General features: G+C 36.3%; 1 protein-coding gene across 1 annotated transcript in view; it reads left to right on the top strand.

The window, feature by feature from the left end:
• The window catches only part of SMURF2 (SMAD specific E3 ubiquitin protein ligase 2), a 93,789-nt gene that overhangs the window by 52,937 nt on the left and 21,502 nt on the right, over positions 1–19,350 (top strand). The window contains exons 3-9 of the mRNA XM_070395583.1: positions 2,943–3,051; positions 5,706–5,839; positions 6,877–6,942; positions 8,485–8,569; positions 11,170–11,253; positions 13,603–13,805; positions 16,235–16,319. Of these exons, the coding sequence (XP_070251684.1) occupies positions 2,943–3,051; positions 5,706–5,839; positions 6,877–6,942; positions 8,485–8,569; positions 11,170–11,253; positions 13,603–13,805; positions 16,235–16,319 (766 nt within the window). The remainder of the gene's footprint in view (positions 1–2,942; positions 3,052–5,705; positions 5,840–6,876; positions 6,943–8,484; positions 8,570–11,169; positions 11,254–13,602; positions 13,806–16,234; positions 16,320–19,350) is intronic.

The raw sequence follows: 19,350 nt of genomic DNA, 5'->3' as shown, positions 1-19,350 counted from the left end.
AATTCAGTTTTAAGTTGAAATTTTTATTTTATTATTAATTTCAGCTTATTAAGTAAATTTGTGTAGTGAAAAAGTTCTTGAGCTTTAGCTATTTTATATGACTCAGGAGTGATGGGGAGAATTGAGAAATTTAAAAAAATACAGAAAATATTTTACCCACTTTATATTTACCACTCTTAGAGGTCTCAATAACTTCAGCAAACTTGATAGCTCTTGACCACATTAGATTAACTTGGCTCTCAAGTGAAAATTCTGTAGAATAATATAATTAGGTAAGTTGAAAAAAGTATTTTTTGGTTAGGATATAGAGCTTGTATTTTGTGTTCTTTAACAGAAGAGAGAAATAGGAAGGTGAGATTCAGGCATTCATACTTTTTAAAAAAACTTTATTTTAGGTGTTGACACCATTACAGATGTCCCCATTCCCCTTCACCCTTGCCCATCTCTATCCAGCCCCCACTTCCTCTTCCCTCAGGCCATCACCTCACTGTTGTCTATGGGTTATACATATAACACACCTAGTGTTTTTGTGTGGAAAAAGTTGTTTTTCTTAATCCTCAATGTGATTTTTGTTTGTTTTTGCTTACAATCATACATTTATATGTTTATATGCTTATATTGAAGAATCAAAAGAACAAGGTAGAGTACATTACTCCCAGGAGAAAATACTTAATGTTAGTGAATGTAGAGGGAAAAGTATTTTCTGTTAAACACATTTACAAATTGTTAGGCATTATGGAAATAATATGAACAGCAGTAAACTTCAAGAACAATGTCTTATATAATAAAACCCTAATATGCAAATCGACTGAACAGCAGAACGACTGGTCGCTATGATGCACACTGACCATCAGGGGGCAGACCCTCAATGCAGGAGCTGCCCCCTGGTGGTCAGTGTGCTCCCACAGAGGCAGCACCGCTCAGCCAGAAGCCCTGAGCCAGGCTCATGGCTGGCAAGCACAGCGGTGGTGGCGGGAGCCTCTTTTGCCTCTGCAGGCAGGTGGTAAAGAGCGAGGGGTCTCGGACTGCGAGAGCCCCGGACTGTGTGAGGGATGTCTGACTGCCAGCTTAGGCCTGATCCCTGGGGGGGATCAGGCCTACTAGTAAGCTGGCAGGCGGACATCCCCCAAGGGGTCCCAGACTGTAAGAGGGTGCAGGCCGGGCTGAGGGCCCCCCCTCAAGTGCACGAATTTCATGTACCAGACCTCTAGTAGTTAAATAAATTGATACCCTAATTTACCAAGTTTCTTCTTAAATACTTAACACTCTTAGGTTAGGTCTTCTCTCATTTTTTTGAAGTTGCAGATCACAGAAGCATAGAATTGGAACTGGCTAGGTGATTTCTGTCTGACCTTGAATCTTGGCATGTTAGTATCATGACTTTAAAAAGAAACTAGCATAGATGTCTAGGTGCAAAGTTTCTCCAATTATTAACACTTATCAAATTTTGTTGAAGTATTTTCAGCTGTCCATAGGAAATCTATACCATCCCAATATGTCTCACATCTAAACCGTCATTTTTGTCTTTTTAATAATTTATTTAGTTCTACTTTCTCCTAATGTTTTTTGGTCAAAAGGGCTACTATTTAAAGTGTTGTCTGGTGTGAAAAATGTAGTGTCATTTTTTGACATTAGTTTCTTATGAATTATATTAGATCTTTTAGAGTAGCTTTCTTCACTTCATTTCCTTTTCCTTTCCATGTGACTTCACTAGTTCAGAGTCTACTCGTCTTAGTGTTCTTTATGCTGCTTAGTCCATCTGAATACCACTAATAGAAATTATGAAAATGTATTCACAGCCAGCTCGGGAACCTAAAATGGCTCCCTGCTATCTACCTCAGTCACTCTGAGCCTGGATTTTCTGACTTTTAAGCCTCTCTTGGGTCAGTCTTATTTCTCCAACCATATTTATTTTCACACCTTAGCACAAACCCTTTGGTTAGACTCCTCTGAACCCTTCAGATATTATCATACTCTCCTTGGTGCTCTTCCTACTTATTCTTTAAAGCCCAAATGAGCCCCATCCCCTCAAAAGAAAATAAAAGCTTTTCTTTACTGTTCAAACTCAAACTGTTCTCTTTTTCGAAGCTCTTGTACAGACTGGTGAATCACATAGTAAGAGAGAGGTATAGTACAGCATAGTAGTTAAAAGCATGAAATCAAGAACCAGACTGTGTGTGTTTGGGTTTAGAATCTAAACTTTAGACCCTGGCTTTGCCATTTACTACTGTAACTTTGGACTAGTTAATTACCCTTTGTGCCTCAGTTTCCTTATAGATGAAATAGAGATAATAGTATTATTTACTCCATAGGGTTATTGTGAGGATTGAGAGATTTAATACATATGTAAAACATTCATCATATTACAGATCAGTACAATCAAACATTTATTCTCAGGGCTGTGTGTGTGTGTGTGGCATTCTTATTTCCCCAATTAGGTATTGATCTCTTTTAAGGCAGGGTATTAGATTTTTTGTTTCAATTTCTCACACTTATGGAAGTTACTCAGTAATACTTTTTGGCTAGTTTAATTTCTCTGTGGCCCATGTTCCTGTGTGAAAACCTTTAGTAAGCTCTTTCTTTAAATAAGCTACCCAGGGAGACCTTGGGAAAGCTATGAGAGCCAGGAGTGTTTTAAGCGTTCTCCTTTCTGGGGTCAAAAGTAAAGATCTATAAAAACTTCCATATTTGAGGTAACCTCTAGACCTCGGTAGTTTAAAGCTGAGAATGTTTTCAGATAGGAATAAGAAAAAATGTAGTTTTTGGTTTTTAACGTAGAATTAACTTCAATCTTAGTTTTCAAAATGGATCACTTTTATAGGTAAACATTAAACTTTTATAAAGAATGAAGTAATCTTTGTAGCAAATAATAATCTTCATGTAATTATTCTATCTTCCATGTAAAATATTTTTTAATAAAAAAATCATCTCCTTTTTCACAGGACTTCCAGACCCATTTGCTAAGGTGGTGGTTGATGGATCTGGGCAATGCCATTCTACAGATACTGTGAAGAATACACTCGATCCAAAGTGGAATCAGCATTATGACCTGTAGGTTTAAATGATTAATCTGAAATGAAACATAGAAATCAGTATTATTTGATAAAGTCTTGGAAAAGAATCACTAAAAAAGATCTGAATTTGATCTGTGGTATAATTTGGTCTTCACCAAGGGATATAAAGAGAAGGTACTTCGGTTAATTTATAGCTGGTTTTGGAAGATGAAGTAACCTTCATGACTCTATGAAGAACAAAATGTGTACACAGTATAGAGCAGTTCCCCTCCCTCCACTTTTATCAATTAAATGAAGGTATTCACTTTAGGCCAATATAATTATAAAACCAGAAATCATAATTGAGGTCCACTTATAGGCATTCTTTTTGCTTCTATATGGATGGTTTATTTCCTTTAAATTTTATTTTAATCATAATAATACTAGAGGCCTGGTGCATGAATTCATGCACCTGTGGGGTCCCTCAGCCTGGCCTGCAGGATTGGGCCGAAACCGGCTCCCCGACATCCCTTGAGGGGTCCCAGATTGCAGGCCAAGCTGAGGGACCCCACCGGTGCACGATTGGGGCTGGGGAGGGGTGTGGGAGGTTGGCCAGCCAGGGAGGGACCGTGGGAGGGCTCTAGGGTGTGTCTAGTCTGTCTCGCTCAGTCCCGATCAGCCAGAACCCAGCAGCAAGCTAACCTACCAGTTGGAGCGTCTTCCCCCTAGTAGTCAGTGCACATCGTAGCTACTGGTCTACTGGTCGACTCTCTGCCCCCTGGTGGTCAGTGCACGTCATAGTGAGTGGTTGAGCGGCCTTAGCATGTCATTAGCATATTACGCTTTGATTGGTTGAACAGATGACCAAACACTTAGCATATTAGGCTTTTATTATATAGGATAGGAAATGTACTTTTTCAAAATGGCAAATGATACTACTGTGGGACTTTTAATGGGAAAATGCAATTCTCTGCTCCCTTCTTATTTCTGCTCTCACATTTTTAACTTCCAGGTAAGAGCCAGAGTTCATACTGTGGCTGACAAGGCCCTTTATGACTTGTCCTCCCTATTGATTAGAGCAGACAACATCAAATTTCCATTGGCTTAAAACAGTAGAAGTGTATTTTATGTATAAAGTCCATTTGGCAGGGAGGTGAGACACTGTCATACAGTCATTCAGGAATACAGGCTGACTGAAGCTTCCCTGTTTGCAGTGTGTGGTCTCAGGGTCTCCATGGATCTTGACATCTAGCCTCCCAATAGGCTACTTCAGCCATGATGGGCTGTTCTCAAACCTGAGGGAATCAGTATTTTAGCATTCCTATAAATCAGCTTCCCAGTTGGGAAACTGATTTAATGTGATTTTTTAAAAAAATGTTTGGTTTGGGATATTTAGCTATTTAATACATGATCTGGTTCTAGAATTTCAACATGTCATGTGGTAGATACTTGTCAGGTTAGGTCTCTTAGGTCTTTTTGAAAATCGGTACATTCATACTGAGTGATACTTTAGTTCAGATATTTTATTTCAAGCAACAGACATGAAATTCAAATTGGCCTAATTAAAAAAAAAAAGAGAATGTAGAAGCTTGCTTAATTAAAAGTTAGGGGGTTGGGTGGGCATGCTTTAAAGACAGCTGGACCCAGGAGCACACATGTGGCTTCCATGTTCCTCATGTAAAAGTTTTAGTCGTCACTTTCTGGTTTAGGTTTTTTAATGTATTAGGTGAATTTTTCTGAATTTGCTGCTTTATTAAATGACATTAAGATCAAGGTTGCTGGACCAAAAATTTGACCTCTTTGAGACACTGAAATACAGTTAGGGTCCTGCTGATAGAATTATGTTATCTTATTATATTTTTGCATGGGATGACACCATGTGAACAATTGGCTGTGGTAGAGCTTTTACATGCTTTCAGGTATATGCACAGACAAGTGTAGTAACGCTTTTCCCTGCTCTGCTTGTCTGCAGGCAGTGAAGTGAAATCTGCAAGAGTCCTGCTCGCTCAAGGCCTGCATACAGGAAAGAAGCAGGGAAAAAGCGTTACAGTCAGCTTTTGTTCTACAGCATTTAAAAACATAACAGGTATGTCAGATTTTTGGTCTGTCAGCCTTGACACTGCCCCTTGAGAATGAACGGAGTACTCTATGAGGTAGCAGGTCATATCATTGAGATATATTTAAAATGTGACTATAAAGATGTTCTTACAAGATTTTGTTCTTGGAAAGAAATAACCATACACTCTCATGGTGTTATTTAACACCAGTTACTAAAAATATTTTTTTTCACTAACAAAAATTGTTACTCAGCCTGAGAGTGGCAGATGTGATAAAGGATATATTAAAAATTCTTTTTAGCCCTGGCCGGTGTGGCTCAGTTGGTTGGAGCATCATTCCATGCACCAAAAGTTTGCGGGTTCGATCCCCAGTTGGGGCACTTACGGAAAGCAACACATCAATGTTTTTCTCTCTTTTTCCCTTCCTCTCTCTAAAAAGCAATCTAAAAACCAATTCATTTTAGCTTTTACTCTTAAGATTAAAAAAAATATATTTAAATTCAATACTGTGGATTGATTGAACTCAAAACATGTTTTACATTACCTAGCCATACTCTGAAACATTTGTGACTCTAGGCTACAAAAGCAAAATAAAAATTTTATACTGCTTACTTATAATTGCCAAGTTACTCATGTAGTCATTTTGTGTTTTTAGGTACATTGGAAAGTCTGATTCAGTTACTATCAGTGTATGGAATCACAAGAAGATCCATAAAAAACAAGGTGCTGGATTTCTTGGTTGTGTTCGTCTTCTTTCCAATGCCATCAACCGCCTTAAAGACACTGGTTGTGAGTAGATACTAGTACTTTTAAAAATGTGCATATATACACACACATACATACATGTTTGGGGGAGGAGCTCAAAAACTTCTGTGTATGTTTGAAACACTGGTTATAATTCCTGGTCTAAATTTATTAGATATTATTTTAAAAAAGCAATGAAACATTTTAGATATGTGAATCCTAGAACTGAATCAGAGCTGGTGCTAGGTTTCCAGTGAATATGTAAGGGTTCAGAAATGATTGCTCTCCAGAGAGTAATAAGAAAGATGTCAGAATATATGTGCCTTTTTTATTTCTTAGCACCCTTCTCTGGTTTTGGTGAATTTTTGAGATAAAGTGAGTTTTATTTAGGCAATTGGAGTGTTTAAGATGGCAGTTAAAGGGGAATTATTAGTGAATAAAAATGATATATAAAACTGAAAAAAATTAAAGTTATAGAAAGGTAAACATTATAGATGAGACATGAGAGAATGAGTTGCCCCTACATGAGTTAGTAGCAGACTGATTCAAACCCTTTTCTTACAGTTAATACTTGGCTGCTTGTTAGTACTTACTTTGTGTGTGGTGGTTGGGGGGGGGGTGCGTTTGAAGTGGTTAGAGAGAAAAACAATGACACTAACATTTATTGAATGTTACTCAGGGATGAATTGTTAAGAACAACAGCTATTTAAGTGTCGAGCCAAGACACAGACTGAAGTGGTCTGAAATCTTTGGAGAGAAAGTAATTGCATATTGGCAGTATCACACCAGTGTCTCATGGTTTTTGAAATCTAAATTTATCAAAACTTTTGTTGAGACATTTACATTAATTATATATACAGTCAGAAAATTTAAAACATGTTTCATCATTAAAACATGATTAATTCTTTAAATCAAGCATGTCAACAAACTCAGCCTGCTGGCCGCGAGTTTGACATGCTTACTTTAAATGACAGGCCTGATTTCCAGTGGATTGTAGAAATTTGCTATCACTTAATAGATGTTAGAATTTCTGATACCAGCCTCTTTTTTCATTGCTTTTTGTTGTTGTTGATTTGAAATAGATCAGAGGTTGGATCTCTGCAAACTTGGGCCAAATGACAATGATACAGTTAGAGGACAGATAGTAGGTAAGTGTGGAACTCAAAGTTACATGAATTTTTGCCTTCACTTAAGCTGACCTAAACTCTAAATACCTTTTAAATAAAAGTGCAGCCCTGGCTGGTGTGGTTCAGTTGGTTAGAGCACATCCCATGCATAGGAAGGTCATGGGTTCAATGCCCAGTCAGGTCACATAGATACATTTCTATAGCATTTTAAAATTTTGTTTGGTAGTCTGTGGTAAGACAAATAACTAATTTAACCAGTTCTTATTGTTGGACATTTAGATTGTTTCTGATGTTTTAATACTATGAGCAGTGCTGTGATAAACATAATTTTTCTATGACTCATTTTATATATTGCTAGAATTAGGCTACTTAAAATCAGAATATCATCTAAAAATTTCTTAGGTCTTTTGTAAGACAGCATTCTGGAGATGTACATTGAAGCTTATAAAATCCTATAGCTTTGATCCTTAATATTATTCTAAACAAAGCTAATGAGAAAATAACCTTGTTTCTGCCGTAATTGTATTGTGGTAAGCATTTCACTTAGCTTTTCTGATATAGTTTTCTAGTACAATTCTAACACTAATGTCTTATTTGCATTCACTGAGAAGGTGTGTTAGGGTATTGTCTCCTGTAAATGGAACAATGCATTGAACTGTCTGATTTTTCAAAATTTTTACAGACCTGGAAAATTTCAGAATTTTGAGACCCTTCCTAGAAGGGTCGTAAGTTGTCATACTTTATGTAGTGTTCTTTTAAGAAGTTGGGCTGTAGTCAAGTTTTCCTGTATCCCTTCTAGATTTGAGAGAGTTGCCAAAAATACAATCTATAATAATAAAAGCGTAATATACTAATTAGACCAGACGTCCTTCCGGATGAAGCTGGGCTGCGAGGGAAGCCGGTGCCGGCAGCCAGGGGAAGGAAAGTCTACTCTTGCATGAATTTTGTGCATCGGGCCTCTAAAGAATAACAAAACAGCAAGGATATCAGGCATCTTATTTAGCCAAACTTCCTCATTATTCAGATTGGGATTATTTTACCCTCAAAAACTTAAGTGTTTTGTTCAAGGTCACAGAGCTAAACTAGTTGCTATAGCTTGGTTTAGAGTTCACATCTCTTGCTGCCAAGTTTATAGTGATAGTTTTATACTACACTGGATGATGATGTACTGTTTTAACTCATGGAATTCAGATATTGCCCAGTGTCGGAATCTAGTGTATTTTTTAAAAAAGACGAGTCAAGAATTAAACTGAAATTAATGTGATCTTTTCAAATTCTTCTGTACATGAATATACCGTTCATGTGTTCTGCCTCTTCTTAAATGAAGTAGTAGCTTTGCATTGCCCATTATAATGGAAAAAAGTAATTAGACTCTTCTCCATGAACATGATAAAGCATAGGAAACCTTAAAATTCTAATATCACTTGTAAAGGAAAAAATCTCATGAAAAAATAAATTACTAAAGAGTTCATTCTAAAATATTAAACTAAGCCAGATGTCTTATGAAATTGTAACAATTCTTTATTATCTATGACTCTTAGTAATGCTTCTGTTGTTTAATAGTAAGTCTTCAGTCCAGAGACCGGATAGGCACAGGAGGACAAGTTGTGGACTGCAGTCGCTTGTTTGATAACGATTTACCAGATGGGTAAGCTAAAATCATTAGAGAAATATGTGGATAACATCCTTAAAATAATGTGAAAGAAGTTGGTGTTTATTGTATACATAACTTTAAAAATTTGCTGATCAATTCCAAAATCTAGGTTTTCCTTATACTTGGAAAATTAGTAAGGGATCTTGTCATAAATTTATAAAATAAACCACGAATTAGATGTTAAATTTGGTTTTTAAGAGTTTTGATTAGGAAATGAATTTTTGGCAAATAGAACTCTTGTAAATATTATATACTAAAAAAAATTTTTTTTTTTTTTAAATTTTTTTTGTTTTATTAAATTACTCAAGCCTGGCCAGTGTGGGTCAGTGGTTGAGCATCGACCTATGAACCAGGAGATCACGGTTTGATTTCCGGTCAGGGCACATGCCTGGGTTGCAGGCTCGATACCCATTTGTGGAGTATGCAGGAGGCAGTTGATCAATGATTTTCTCTCATCACTGATGTTTCTATCTCTCTTTCCTTTTCCCTTCCTCTCTGAAATCAATAAAAGTATATGTTAAAAAATTACTCAAAACTGGGTATATACTAGTAAGTACTGAATCTGAGACATTGCTCTGTTTAGAGGTATAGGATTGAGGATCCATGTAATAGTAATTATAATAACATAGTAACATTTATTGAGCATACATGTGTCAGATACTGTTAAAAGCACTTTATATAATGCATTTATATAATTTAATTCTCATAGTATATGGTTCTGGAATTAGACCATGTGATATCTAATCCTTACTCTTCTGCTTACTAGCTGTATGAATATAATGAATTTATTTAATTCTGTAAGTTTTGGTTTATACCTATTTATAAAAGAGGATGATGATAATAGTACATATGACATAAATTGTTGTGCAGACTAAATGAAATCATTTGTGTAAATCACTTAGCACAATGTCTTGCATATAGTAAGTGCTTAATAAATAATTAGCTACTGCCCTAGACCATTTGGCTCAGAGCGTTGGCCTGCGGACTGAAGGGTCCCAGGTTCGATTCCAGCCAAGGGCATATGTCCAGGTTGTGGGCTTGATCCCCAATAGGGGTCATGCAGGAGGCAGATGATCAATGATTCCCTGTCATCACTGATGTTTCTCTCTTTCCCTCTCCCTTTCTCTCTAAAATCAATAAAGAAATACATATATATATATATATATATATATATATATATATATATATATATAAAATAATTTATTATTACTGCTGCTACTATTCTTGTTACGCTCATTCATTTCACAGATTAAAAAACTGAAACTCAGGAAATTATGTAACTTGCCGAAGGCCACATGGTAGATGGCAAGAGCTGGAACATAAATCTAAATTTTATTCCAAAGCTCATGCTTATTTATCATTCTTCTCTATCTTTGATACTAGTTCTGACACTTTTCTGATTTTATTTTTAACTTTCAAAGTATTTTTAATTAACTTCAATGAGGAGCAGTCTATATTCTATAGATTATATACATATAAAGTGTATAAGTGGCTGAGTTGTGATTTAAATTATTTTTGACATGACATTTGACATCCAAGCTGTGGCATTTGCTCATTTTATTTAAACTGGTAAAAATTGCTATAACTTAAGTTTGTCCAATTTATAGATCTCTTTAGCCTCTTGATATATCCATTAACTTTTATGGATGTGAGGTAGATTATGGTAGTTTTTAAGGGGAAGTTTAAGGTGAAAGAACTAATCAATATTGAGACATTACAACAATCTAAGGCTTAATTATTCTAAACTTGCTTTATATTATACTATATAATTGTAATCACAGGGAAGAGATCATGTTAACATTTCCTTATTTTCTTTTTTAAAAAAAAAATATTTTTGATTTCAGAGAGGAAGGGAGAGGGAGAGAGAGAGAGAAACATCCATGATGAGAGGGAATCATCGATCGGCTGCCTCCTGCACACCCCCACACTGGGGATTGAGCCTGCAACCGGGGCATGTGCCCTGACCAGGAATTGAACCATGACCTCCTGGTTCATGGGTTGACGCTCAACCACTGAGCCACACTGGCCAGGCCTTATTTCCTATTTTTTAAGTCCTTCCAATGTCTGCCAATGTTTTAGTGGAAATAGTAACTAATATTACCGCATCTCTATAGTCATTAGACTATTTTTTGTTATGTAAATAAGATATTGAGGAAAAGGTGGCATTCTTGCTTTTTAAAAAATTAGTTTGAGTAGGTTAAATGCTTTAAAAAGCTTTTATATATTTTCTTAAATTAAATACTTAAAAAATTATGTAATTTTCAGTTGGTCTGCACCTCCCTCCCCACTAAATTCTGGATAAATTAGTGTAATTTAATTGAACCTTATTGACATTATTGAAAAATTCTCAGTTTGGCTGATGGGAAATAGTAATTACACCTCAATGCAAATATATTAGAAGCTTCAGAATTCCAGAAAATAATATTGTACATTTTAAGAATAAGTTGAAAAAATTCCTGTGTCTGTGACTTGATCTTTCAATTTGTCATTCTTGATTCATACTCACAAATCTTTTCCTGGCTTGATTATTACACTAAAAATATTTTCTATCCAGCTTCCTACTAATACCTTATCTTTCAATATTTTTATTTAAGCTGGGAAGAAAGGAGAACTGCCTCTGGAAGAATCCAGTATCTAAACCACATAACAAGAACTACGCAATGGGAACGCCCAACACGGTAAGAACATACAAATATCTTCCCGTGGTCTATGTTGTTCACCCTCCTGAAGGCGTTCCTTTCTGTTTAGCTATCAGCTTTACCAGATTTCCTATCTTGGTTTATACTGCTCTAGATCAGTAGATCTTATAGCAAGTGCCATTATTATTTTTAAAAGTAATTTTCAATAAGGATTGTTTAGCAGGTTATCCTGTTATTGTAGCTGCAGGGCCTGCGATGATACTCAATAAATATTTATTAAATAAAGTAAATGAATAAATTGAGAAGTCATCTTATTTCTAGGACTCTTAAAATTTTTTGAGCCCATTATTGAATGGCTGTAACAAAGTATGTATACAGGATCTACATTTGCTCAGTCATGTAAGGGGATGAATATATTATAATGCGTTCAGTAAGGTCTGTAATCAGGATAAGAACCAGATGCTCTGAGATTATATGGAGGGGCACCTGGCTTAGAATGGGGGGCAAGGGGATGGTGGAACTTGCAGAGGAAAACTCTGAAGGAGCAGAATCTCTGAACTAAATCCTGAAAAATGTTAGGATTTAGCCAGGTAAGGGGAAGATGATGAAAAGTGTTCAGGGTAGTAGTGCTCACAGCTATCGTTCAGTGAACCAAGTGGTTATATGCCAGGCACTGTGCTCAGCGTTTGGGCTGTAACATTGAACACGTTGGAAAGACCTTCATGGAGCTTAATGTGTAAAGACAGGGATGCAAGATATTTTTTGGAAACTCCAAGGGAGTGCTTTATTAACTGAAAATGAATAGGATAAGTGGCTGAATATTTTTTCATTTTCTTAAAAGTAAGAACAAAGTTCAATAACAACAAAAGAAAGTAAGAACAAAGTTTATTTGCTACCTGTACTCAGTGTTTGTTTTGCCCCCACCCTTTTAATTTTTTTTTCCCCCGAGCAGGCCTGGCTGGCACCAGACACAGAACATCAAATGCTTCTCATTAGCTATATGTACTTTTATTTGCTAGGAATTGTTTAACTCATTGGATCACAGTTTTCCCTATTGTGATACTTGGTTAAACACTTAGCTCATGTTGCTATTTTAAAAAATGCTTGATAGCACAAATGAGCAAATTAGCATTTTGGTTTTTGTGTCAGGTTATTGTCCTGGACTTTCAGAGTCTAGCAGAAATTTTTTTTCTGCTGCTAGAATTTACTTCCATGCCCAGCCTTCACTCTGTTTATCAGACTTGCCTTTCTGAAATAAAAGCCTACCTCAGTCTCTTAAAAAAAATGCTTGAGAGTTGAATTAAATGACCAAGGTTTTTATTGAAGTCAGATAGCCGTTTTTATTATATCTGAGTGTAAACAAATGTGTACTTATGTCAGTGTTTTAGCGAAATCCGTTTCCTTCTACTTCATACAAACTGATAAAATTGACTTTAATTTCAACATGTATAAAGTTGATTGTGTTGTAAATGTTAGTTTAAAAATTAACTCTTGATTATCCTCTTATTTTGGATGACCTTCAATAGACTGAAAGCTCTTTGAAGAGACAGACTATTTTTCCTTTATTCATTCAGTACTTATTGAGCTGCTCTTACATGTATGCCAAGCTCTATTCTGGGTGTGGGGGTATGTGTAGTGGGGAACAAGCTAGGCACTCTAGTCTCTCAGTAAGTATTCAAGTGCTGGAAGACAGACGAAACAAGGATATGCAAATAAGAAAAATATCAGAAATAATTGCTATGCTGATGAAGTTGGGTGATGTACTATCAAATGCTGGTGATTACTTCAGATTCTAATGTCAGGAAGGACCTCTTCAAGGCCACATTTAAGCTAAAGCTACGATTTGAATCACACACACACACACACACACACACACACACAGACACACACACACACGAAAATAAAGGAGCCTGGCCTAGATGGAATAGGGAAAAAAAACACATTTTAGGTGGAAGGAGGAGCTTACTGTCCAGAACTAAAGGTAGCTGACCTGTGCAGGTTCAGGGAGCAGCGAGAATGTGAATGTAGCAGAAGCAGAGTGGGAGAATGGTGGGAAGTCAGGTCTGAGAGGTGGGCTGTAGCTAAGTCAAGTAGTGCTTGGTGAACTAATACTCATATCTACAGATATATGTGGATTTCATATAAAATGTAATTAAAATAAATATTAAATGATTTAAAGACATACTAGTAATTGACATTCTGCTGATGACTTGAGTTTCATTGGTGCTTAGAGGTTTCAGGTTTTTATTCAGAGTTTGTGAAATCATATTTGTATTAGTCATTCCATTTTCCTATAAGTGATGGTTACTACAAGTGCATACATTGTTTAGAGAGCTCTACTTTTGATATTTGAATTGAATAACTTTTCCCCCTGTTACTTTTCAATAGACCGGCTTCTGAATATTCTAGTCCTGGCAGACCGCTTAGCTGCTTTGTTGATGAGAACACTCCAATTAGTGGAACAAATGGTGCAACATGTGGACAATCTTCAGATCCCAGACTGGCAGAGAGGAGAGTCAGGTCACAGCGACATAGAAATTACATGAGCAGGACACATTTACATACGCCTCCAGACCTACCAGAAGGCTATGGTATGACAACTAGCAAAGGAAAAATAAAGTGTGGTTTACTAATTCCAGCTTGCTAAGAAATCCAGAAAATCAACTTTTTAAATAAGTTATTAATCTGGGTTTAGGAATTCTGCATGAAAATAAATGTAAAACCTCCCAACTTTGAAAAGTCTTTGAAGTGGTAGAAGACTGCCTAACCAACAGTTTGACCTTGGGCTAGTCATTTAACCTCAGCCTTTTTGCTCTTTTATGTTTTTTATTTTTATTGTTTTAAAAGATATTTTTATTGGTTTCAGAGAAGAAGGGAAAGGGAGAGAGAGAGAAACATCAATAACGAGAATCATTGACCGGCTGACTCCTGCGTGCCCCCAACTGGGGATTGAGTCCACAACCTGGGCATGTATCCTTGACAGGAATCAAATTCGGGACCCTTCAGTCCGCAGGCCGGCGCTCTATCCACTGAGCCAAACCAGCCAGGGCCTTTTTGCTCTTTTATAATGAAATAGATCACAAAAGTATTGTGAGCAACATATGAAATAATTTACTTCTTTGTAAATAGGCACTGTATAAAGGTAAGATGGTATTGTTATTGATAATGGAAATCTGCAGTCAGACCTAAAATGTAATTTTCTAGACATGCATATTTAGAAATAATTTCAAAAGCATATTTCTAACAGTATTTATATATTTGTATTACCTATAATTTTGAGTATCTGAGTAATTGGGTTATTGTTATAAATGATTTAGTCATTTCTGTTTGTATAAAATTATAATCTTATATAATTTCCTGAATTGTAGAATTTCATGTGAGGATGACATGCATCTTCTGGTTGAATACGAAACTTTCTAAATCACAACTTGTGAACACTCTTGCAGATAGTATGAACTCAACTGTCCTCTCCTTTCTTGCTAAATGCTAATCAGTTACTTACATCCTTGTGCTCTCAACAGCCTGCCCATAAACTGTCCTGGACTGCTGGTGACGCCTAGTGGCCAATATTGGGAATCGCCTGATCCTACTTTTATTTTTAATGTAGGATATTTTTTAAACTTTTCTGCAGACACATGATTTTTACTTTATTTTTTAACGTATTTGAACTCTTTACTTAAATTTTAAAAACCCTGTTTTTCCACTGTGCTATGCTGCACAGGTGAACTTGCAGCACAGCTTGGGCTTGGGAGACAGGCAGGCATGGTTTATATCCTGGCTTGGGCACATATTAGTTGTGTAAGAGTGGGCACATTATTTAACCTCTCTGAACCCCAATTTTATCTTCTATAAAAAGAGGAAAATAATAGTACCAACTATGTAGGCTTGTTACAAGAAATAAGTGGTAATTTCATTTGTAGTGCCTGACACAATGTCTGGCATAGAAAGCACTTAGTAAATTGTAGCTGCTATTATTAATGCTCAGACCTCAGAATAAAGTATTTCTTGCCATTTCTTTTTGAGATTATAAGGCAAGCTGTTTGGAGTGGAGGTGGTTATACTTTTATAATATTTGTATGATATGGATTAAAATTTTTAAAAATCCAACCAAAACATAGGAGTAAAGTGGGTACCAAGACTGAAATCTTTGGAGCTGTCTTGTATAACCAATTTTAAATATTTTATGTTTATAATTTTAAAAAGTTTAAAGTTTAAATTCATTGACTTAATTATAAGTTTATAAACAAATTTATACTAATAAATATTAGCAATAGTTGTCATTTAATATGTTGGAATTTTTCATTAGATTTTGTTTAAAAAAATGGATAAGTAAAGACCAAAACCACCAGTGAAGGAACCTTTCATAGACCCCCTCTCTGCCCTGGCTTCCTCACTCCCCAATATGCACACTGCTGTTTAGTCCTCATCTTTGCCTATTTTTTACTATAGAGTGAGAGTCTCCCCTGTATTCCATCCTTTTTGCTTCTCTTTAAGTCCAAATGTAGTCGAGAATACACCTCTCTAAAGAAAAGAATTAGGCATAAGAAAAAAAACACATTACTGTCCTGCAAACCCTTTGAAAGTTTCTGAAAGTTCCTCAGAATGTTCCCAAAGCTGGCTTGCCTCTTTCTCTGAGCCTTCTCTTGTTCCCTCACGCTCCACATTCAAGACAAATAAAGGATCATTTCTTCACGTTTGTCTTGTTGAATTATTGGTACTGTCACAATCCTGTTTTCTATTTTGCATTGCACCATGGTTAGTATTTGAGCCATGTTATAAGTATAGTTGGTTTTAAATAGCTGGCCTGTGACCCCTCATCACTACTTACAAGATTGTTTTTAGGAGAAAATGTATTCTCCAGGAGTTCAGAACAAATGATGTGTGAAACAAAATTGTTGTAATGATACAGATTGGTCATTTGGATAACTTACTTATTAATATAATATTCTCATGTCTATAGCTGTCTTTGATTTGGACATTCTGAATATGTCTTTATTATTAGTGTTTCTTAATTTTACAGAACAGAGGACAACACAACAAGGTCAGGTGTATTTCTTACATACTCAAACTGGCGTGAGCACGTGGCATGATCCAAGAGTGCCTAGGTAAGAACACATTCTAAACGTTCCTCATACTATTGAATCTCCATTTTTCTTAGGATTTCTTTGATTATTTAATCTTTAATGTCTTAAAATAGCTTATGTAAAAGATTGGCTCTTTCTAATACTCATTTTAGTTTGACGTTTGTAGAAAGTCTTACCTACCTCTCTGCGATCCTACCCCAGTGCCCTACCCCCTAACCAGTCCTTCTCCACTCTTCCCTTTTAAAAAGTCTGGGAAAAATGCCTGGCCAGTGTGGCTTATTAGTTGAGCTTCTACCTGTGAACGAGATCAGTGTGCAATTCCTGGGCAGGGCACATGCCCCAGTTGCAGGCTAAATCCCTAGTAGGAGGCAGCCGATCAATGATTCTCTCTCATCATTGATGTTTCTCTTTCTCTCTCTCTTCCTTCCTCTCTGAAATCAATAAAAATACATTGAAATTTTTTTTTTGAATTTTTCGCTAAAAGTATTACAAAGGGTATTACATAAGTGTCCTTCCCCCCCCCCCCCGCCCTTGACAAACCCCTGCCCTCCCTTACCCCCCAGTGTCTTATGTCCATTGGTTATGCTTATAAGGATGCATACAAGTCCTTCGGTTATCTCTTACTCCCCTCCCTCCTGTCCCCCAACCCTCCCTGGCCTTCCCACTGCAGTTTGACAGTCAGTTTGAGGCAGCTCTGCCTCTGTATCTATTATTGTTCAAAAGTTTGTAATGGTCTTTATTATCCATGAATGGGTGAGATCATGTGGTATTTTTCCTTCATTGACTGGCTTGTTTCACTTAGCATAATGCTCTCCAGTTCCATCCACGCTGTTGCAAATGGTAAGAGTTCCTTCTTTTTTACAGCAGCATAGTATTCCATCGTGTAGATGTACCACAGTTTTCTAATCCATTCATCTACTGATGGGCACTTAGGCTGTTTCCAGATCTTAGCTACGGTGAATTGTGCTGCTATGAACATAGGGGTGCATATATCCTTTCTAATTGGTGTTTCTGGTTTCTTGGGATATATTCCTAGAAGTGGGATCACAGGGTCAAATGGGAGTTCCATTTCCAATTTTTTGAGGAAACTCCATACTGCCTTCCATAGTGGCTGCACCAGTCTGCATTCCCACCAGCAGTGCACAAGTGTTCCTTTTTCTCCACATCCTCTCCAGCACTTGTAGTTTGTTGATTTGTTGATGATGGCCATTCTGACAGGTGTGAGATGGTACCTCATTGTTGTTTTGATTTGCATCTCTCGCATGATTAGTGACTTTGAGCATGTTTTCATATGTCTCTTGGCTTTCTGAATGTCCTCTTTTGAAAGGTGTCTATTTAGATCCTTTGCCCATTTTTTGATTGGATTGTTTATCTTCTTTTTGTTAAGTTGTATGAGTTCCCTATAAATTTTGGAGATTAAGCCCTTATCGGATATGACGTTGGCAAATATGTTTTCCCACGCAGTGGGTTTTCTTGTTGTTTTGTTGATGGTTTCTTTTGCTGTGCAGAAGCTTTTTATTTTGATGTAGTCCCATTTGTTCATTTTCTCTTTAGTTTCAACTGCCCTAGGAGCTGTATCAGTGAAGAAATTGCTTTGGCATATGTCTGAGATTTTGTTGCCTTTGTATTCTTCTAGAATTTTTATGGTTTCCTGTCGTACATTTAAGTCCTTTATCCATTTTGAGTTTATTCTTGTGTATGGTGTAAGTTGGTGGTCTAGTTTCATTTTCTTGCATATATCTGTCCAATTTTCCCAACACCATTTATTGAAGAGACTATCTTGGCTCCATTGTATGTTCATGCCTCCTTTGTCAAAAATTAATTGAGCATATTGGTTCGGGCTAATTTCTGGACTCTCTATTCTATTCCACTGATCTATATGTCTGTTCTTGTGCCAGTACCAGGCAGTTTTGAGAACAGTGGCTTTGTAATACAGCTTGATATCTGGCATTGAGATCCCACCTACTTTGTTCTTTCTCAGGATCGTTGCAGCTATTCGGGGTCTTTTTTTATTCCAGATGAATTTTTGGAGAGTTCGTTCTAGATCTTTGAAGAAGGCCATTGGTATTTTAATGGGAAGTGCGTTGAATGTATAGATTGCTTTGGGTAGTATGGACATTTTAATGATGTTGATTCTACCAATCCAAGAACATGGTATGTTCTTCCATCTGTTTATGTCTTCCTCTATCTCTTTTTTCAACGTCCTGTAGTTTTCTGAGTAGAGGTCTTTTACCTCTTTAGTTAAGTTTATTCCTAGGTATCTTAATTTTTTTGGTGCGATGGTAAATGGGGTTGTTTTTATAATCTCTCTTTCTGAAAGTTCACTATTGGTGTATAGAAATGCCTCGGATTTCTTGGGGTTAATTTTGTATCCTGCTACATTGCCAAATTCATGTATTAAGTCTAGTAGTTTTTTGATGGAGTCTCTAGGGTTTTGTATGTATAATATCATGTCGTCTGCAAATAAGGACAGTTTTACTTCCTCTTTTCCAATTTGGATGCCTTTTATTTCTTCTTCTTGTCTAATTGCAATGGCTAATACTTCCAGGACTATGTTGAACAGGAGTGGTGAGAGTGGGCATCCCTGTCTTGTTCCTGTTCTTAGGGGAAATGGTGTTAGTTTTTGACCATTGAGTATGATGTTGGCTGTGGGACTGTCATATATGGCTTTTATTATGTTGAGGTATGATCCTTCTATTCCCACTTTGCTGAGAGTTTTTATCAAAAATGGGTGTTGGATTTTGTCGAATGCTATTTCTGCATCAATTGATATGACCATGTGGTTTTTTTGTTTCAATTTGTTTATGTGATGTATTACGTTTATTGATTTACGGATGAAATTTTTTTTAAATAATAAAAAGTCTGGGCAAAAACATGAGTCTTTTAGGAGTTTGAAAACTGACCTGGGGAAAAAACATACAAAATCTTACAAAAAACATACCCATTTTTTAAAGGGTAGTAAATTGACATTTTTATTTCTGGTTAGGCTTTTTTACAAAAGGTTTATTTATGTTAACCTTATATGAGTGTATCCAGTGTTCTTTTATGTGTT

The sequence above is a fragment of the Myotis yumanensis genome, unplaced genomic scaffold, assembly GCF_028538775.1.
Source record: "Myotis yumanensis isolate MYYU_CA2020_CCGP unplaced genomic scaffold, mMyoYum1.0.hap1 SCAF_16, whole genome shotgun sequence".
In the NCBI taxonomy this organism is placed as follows: domain Eukaryota; kingdom Metazoa; phylum Chordata; class Mammalia; order Chiroptera; family Vespertilionidae; genus Myotis; species Myotis yumanensis.
The sequence above is the reverse complement of the archived record's forward strand: the minus strand, read 5'-3'. Positions and strand labels throughout refer to the sequence as shown.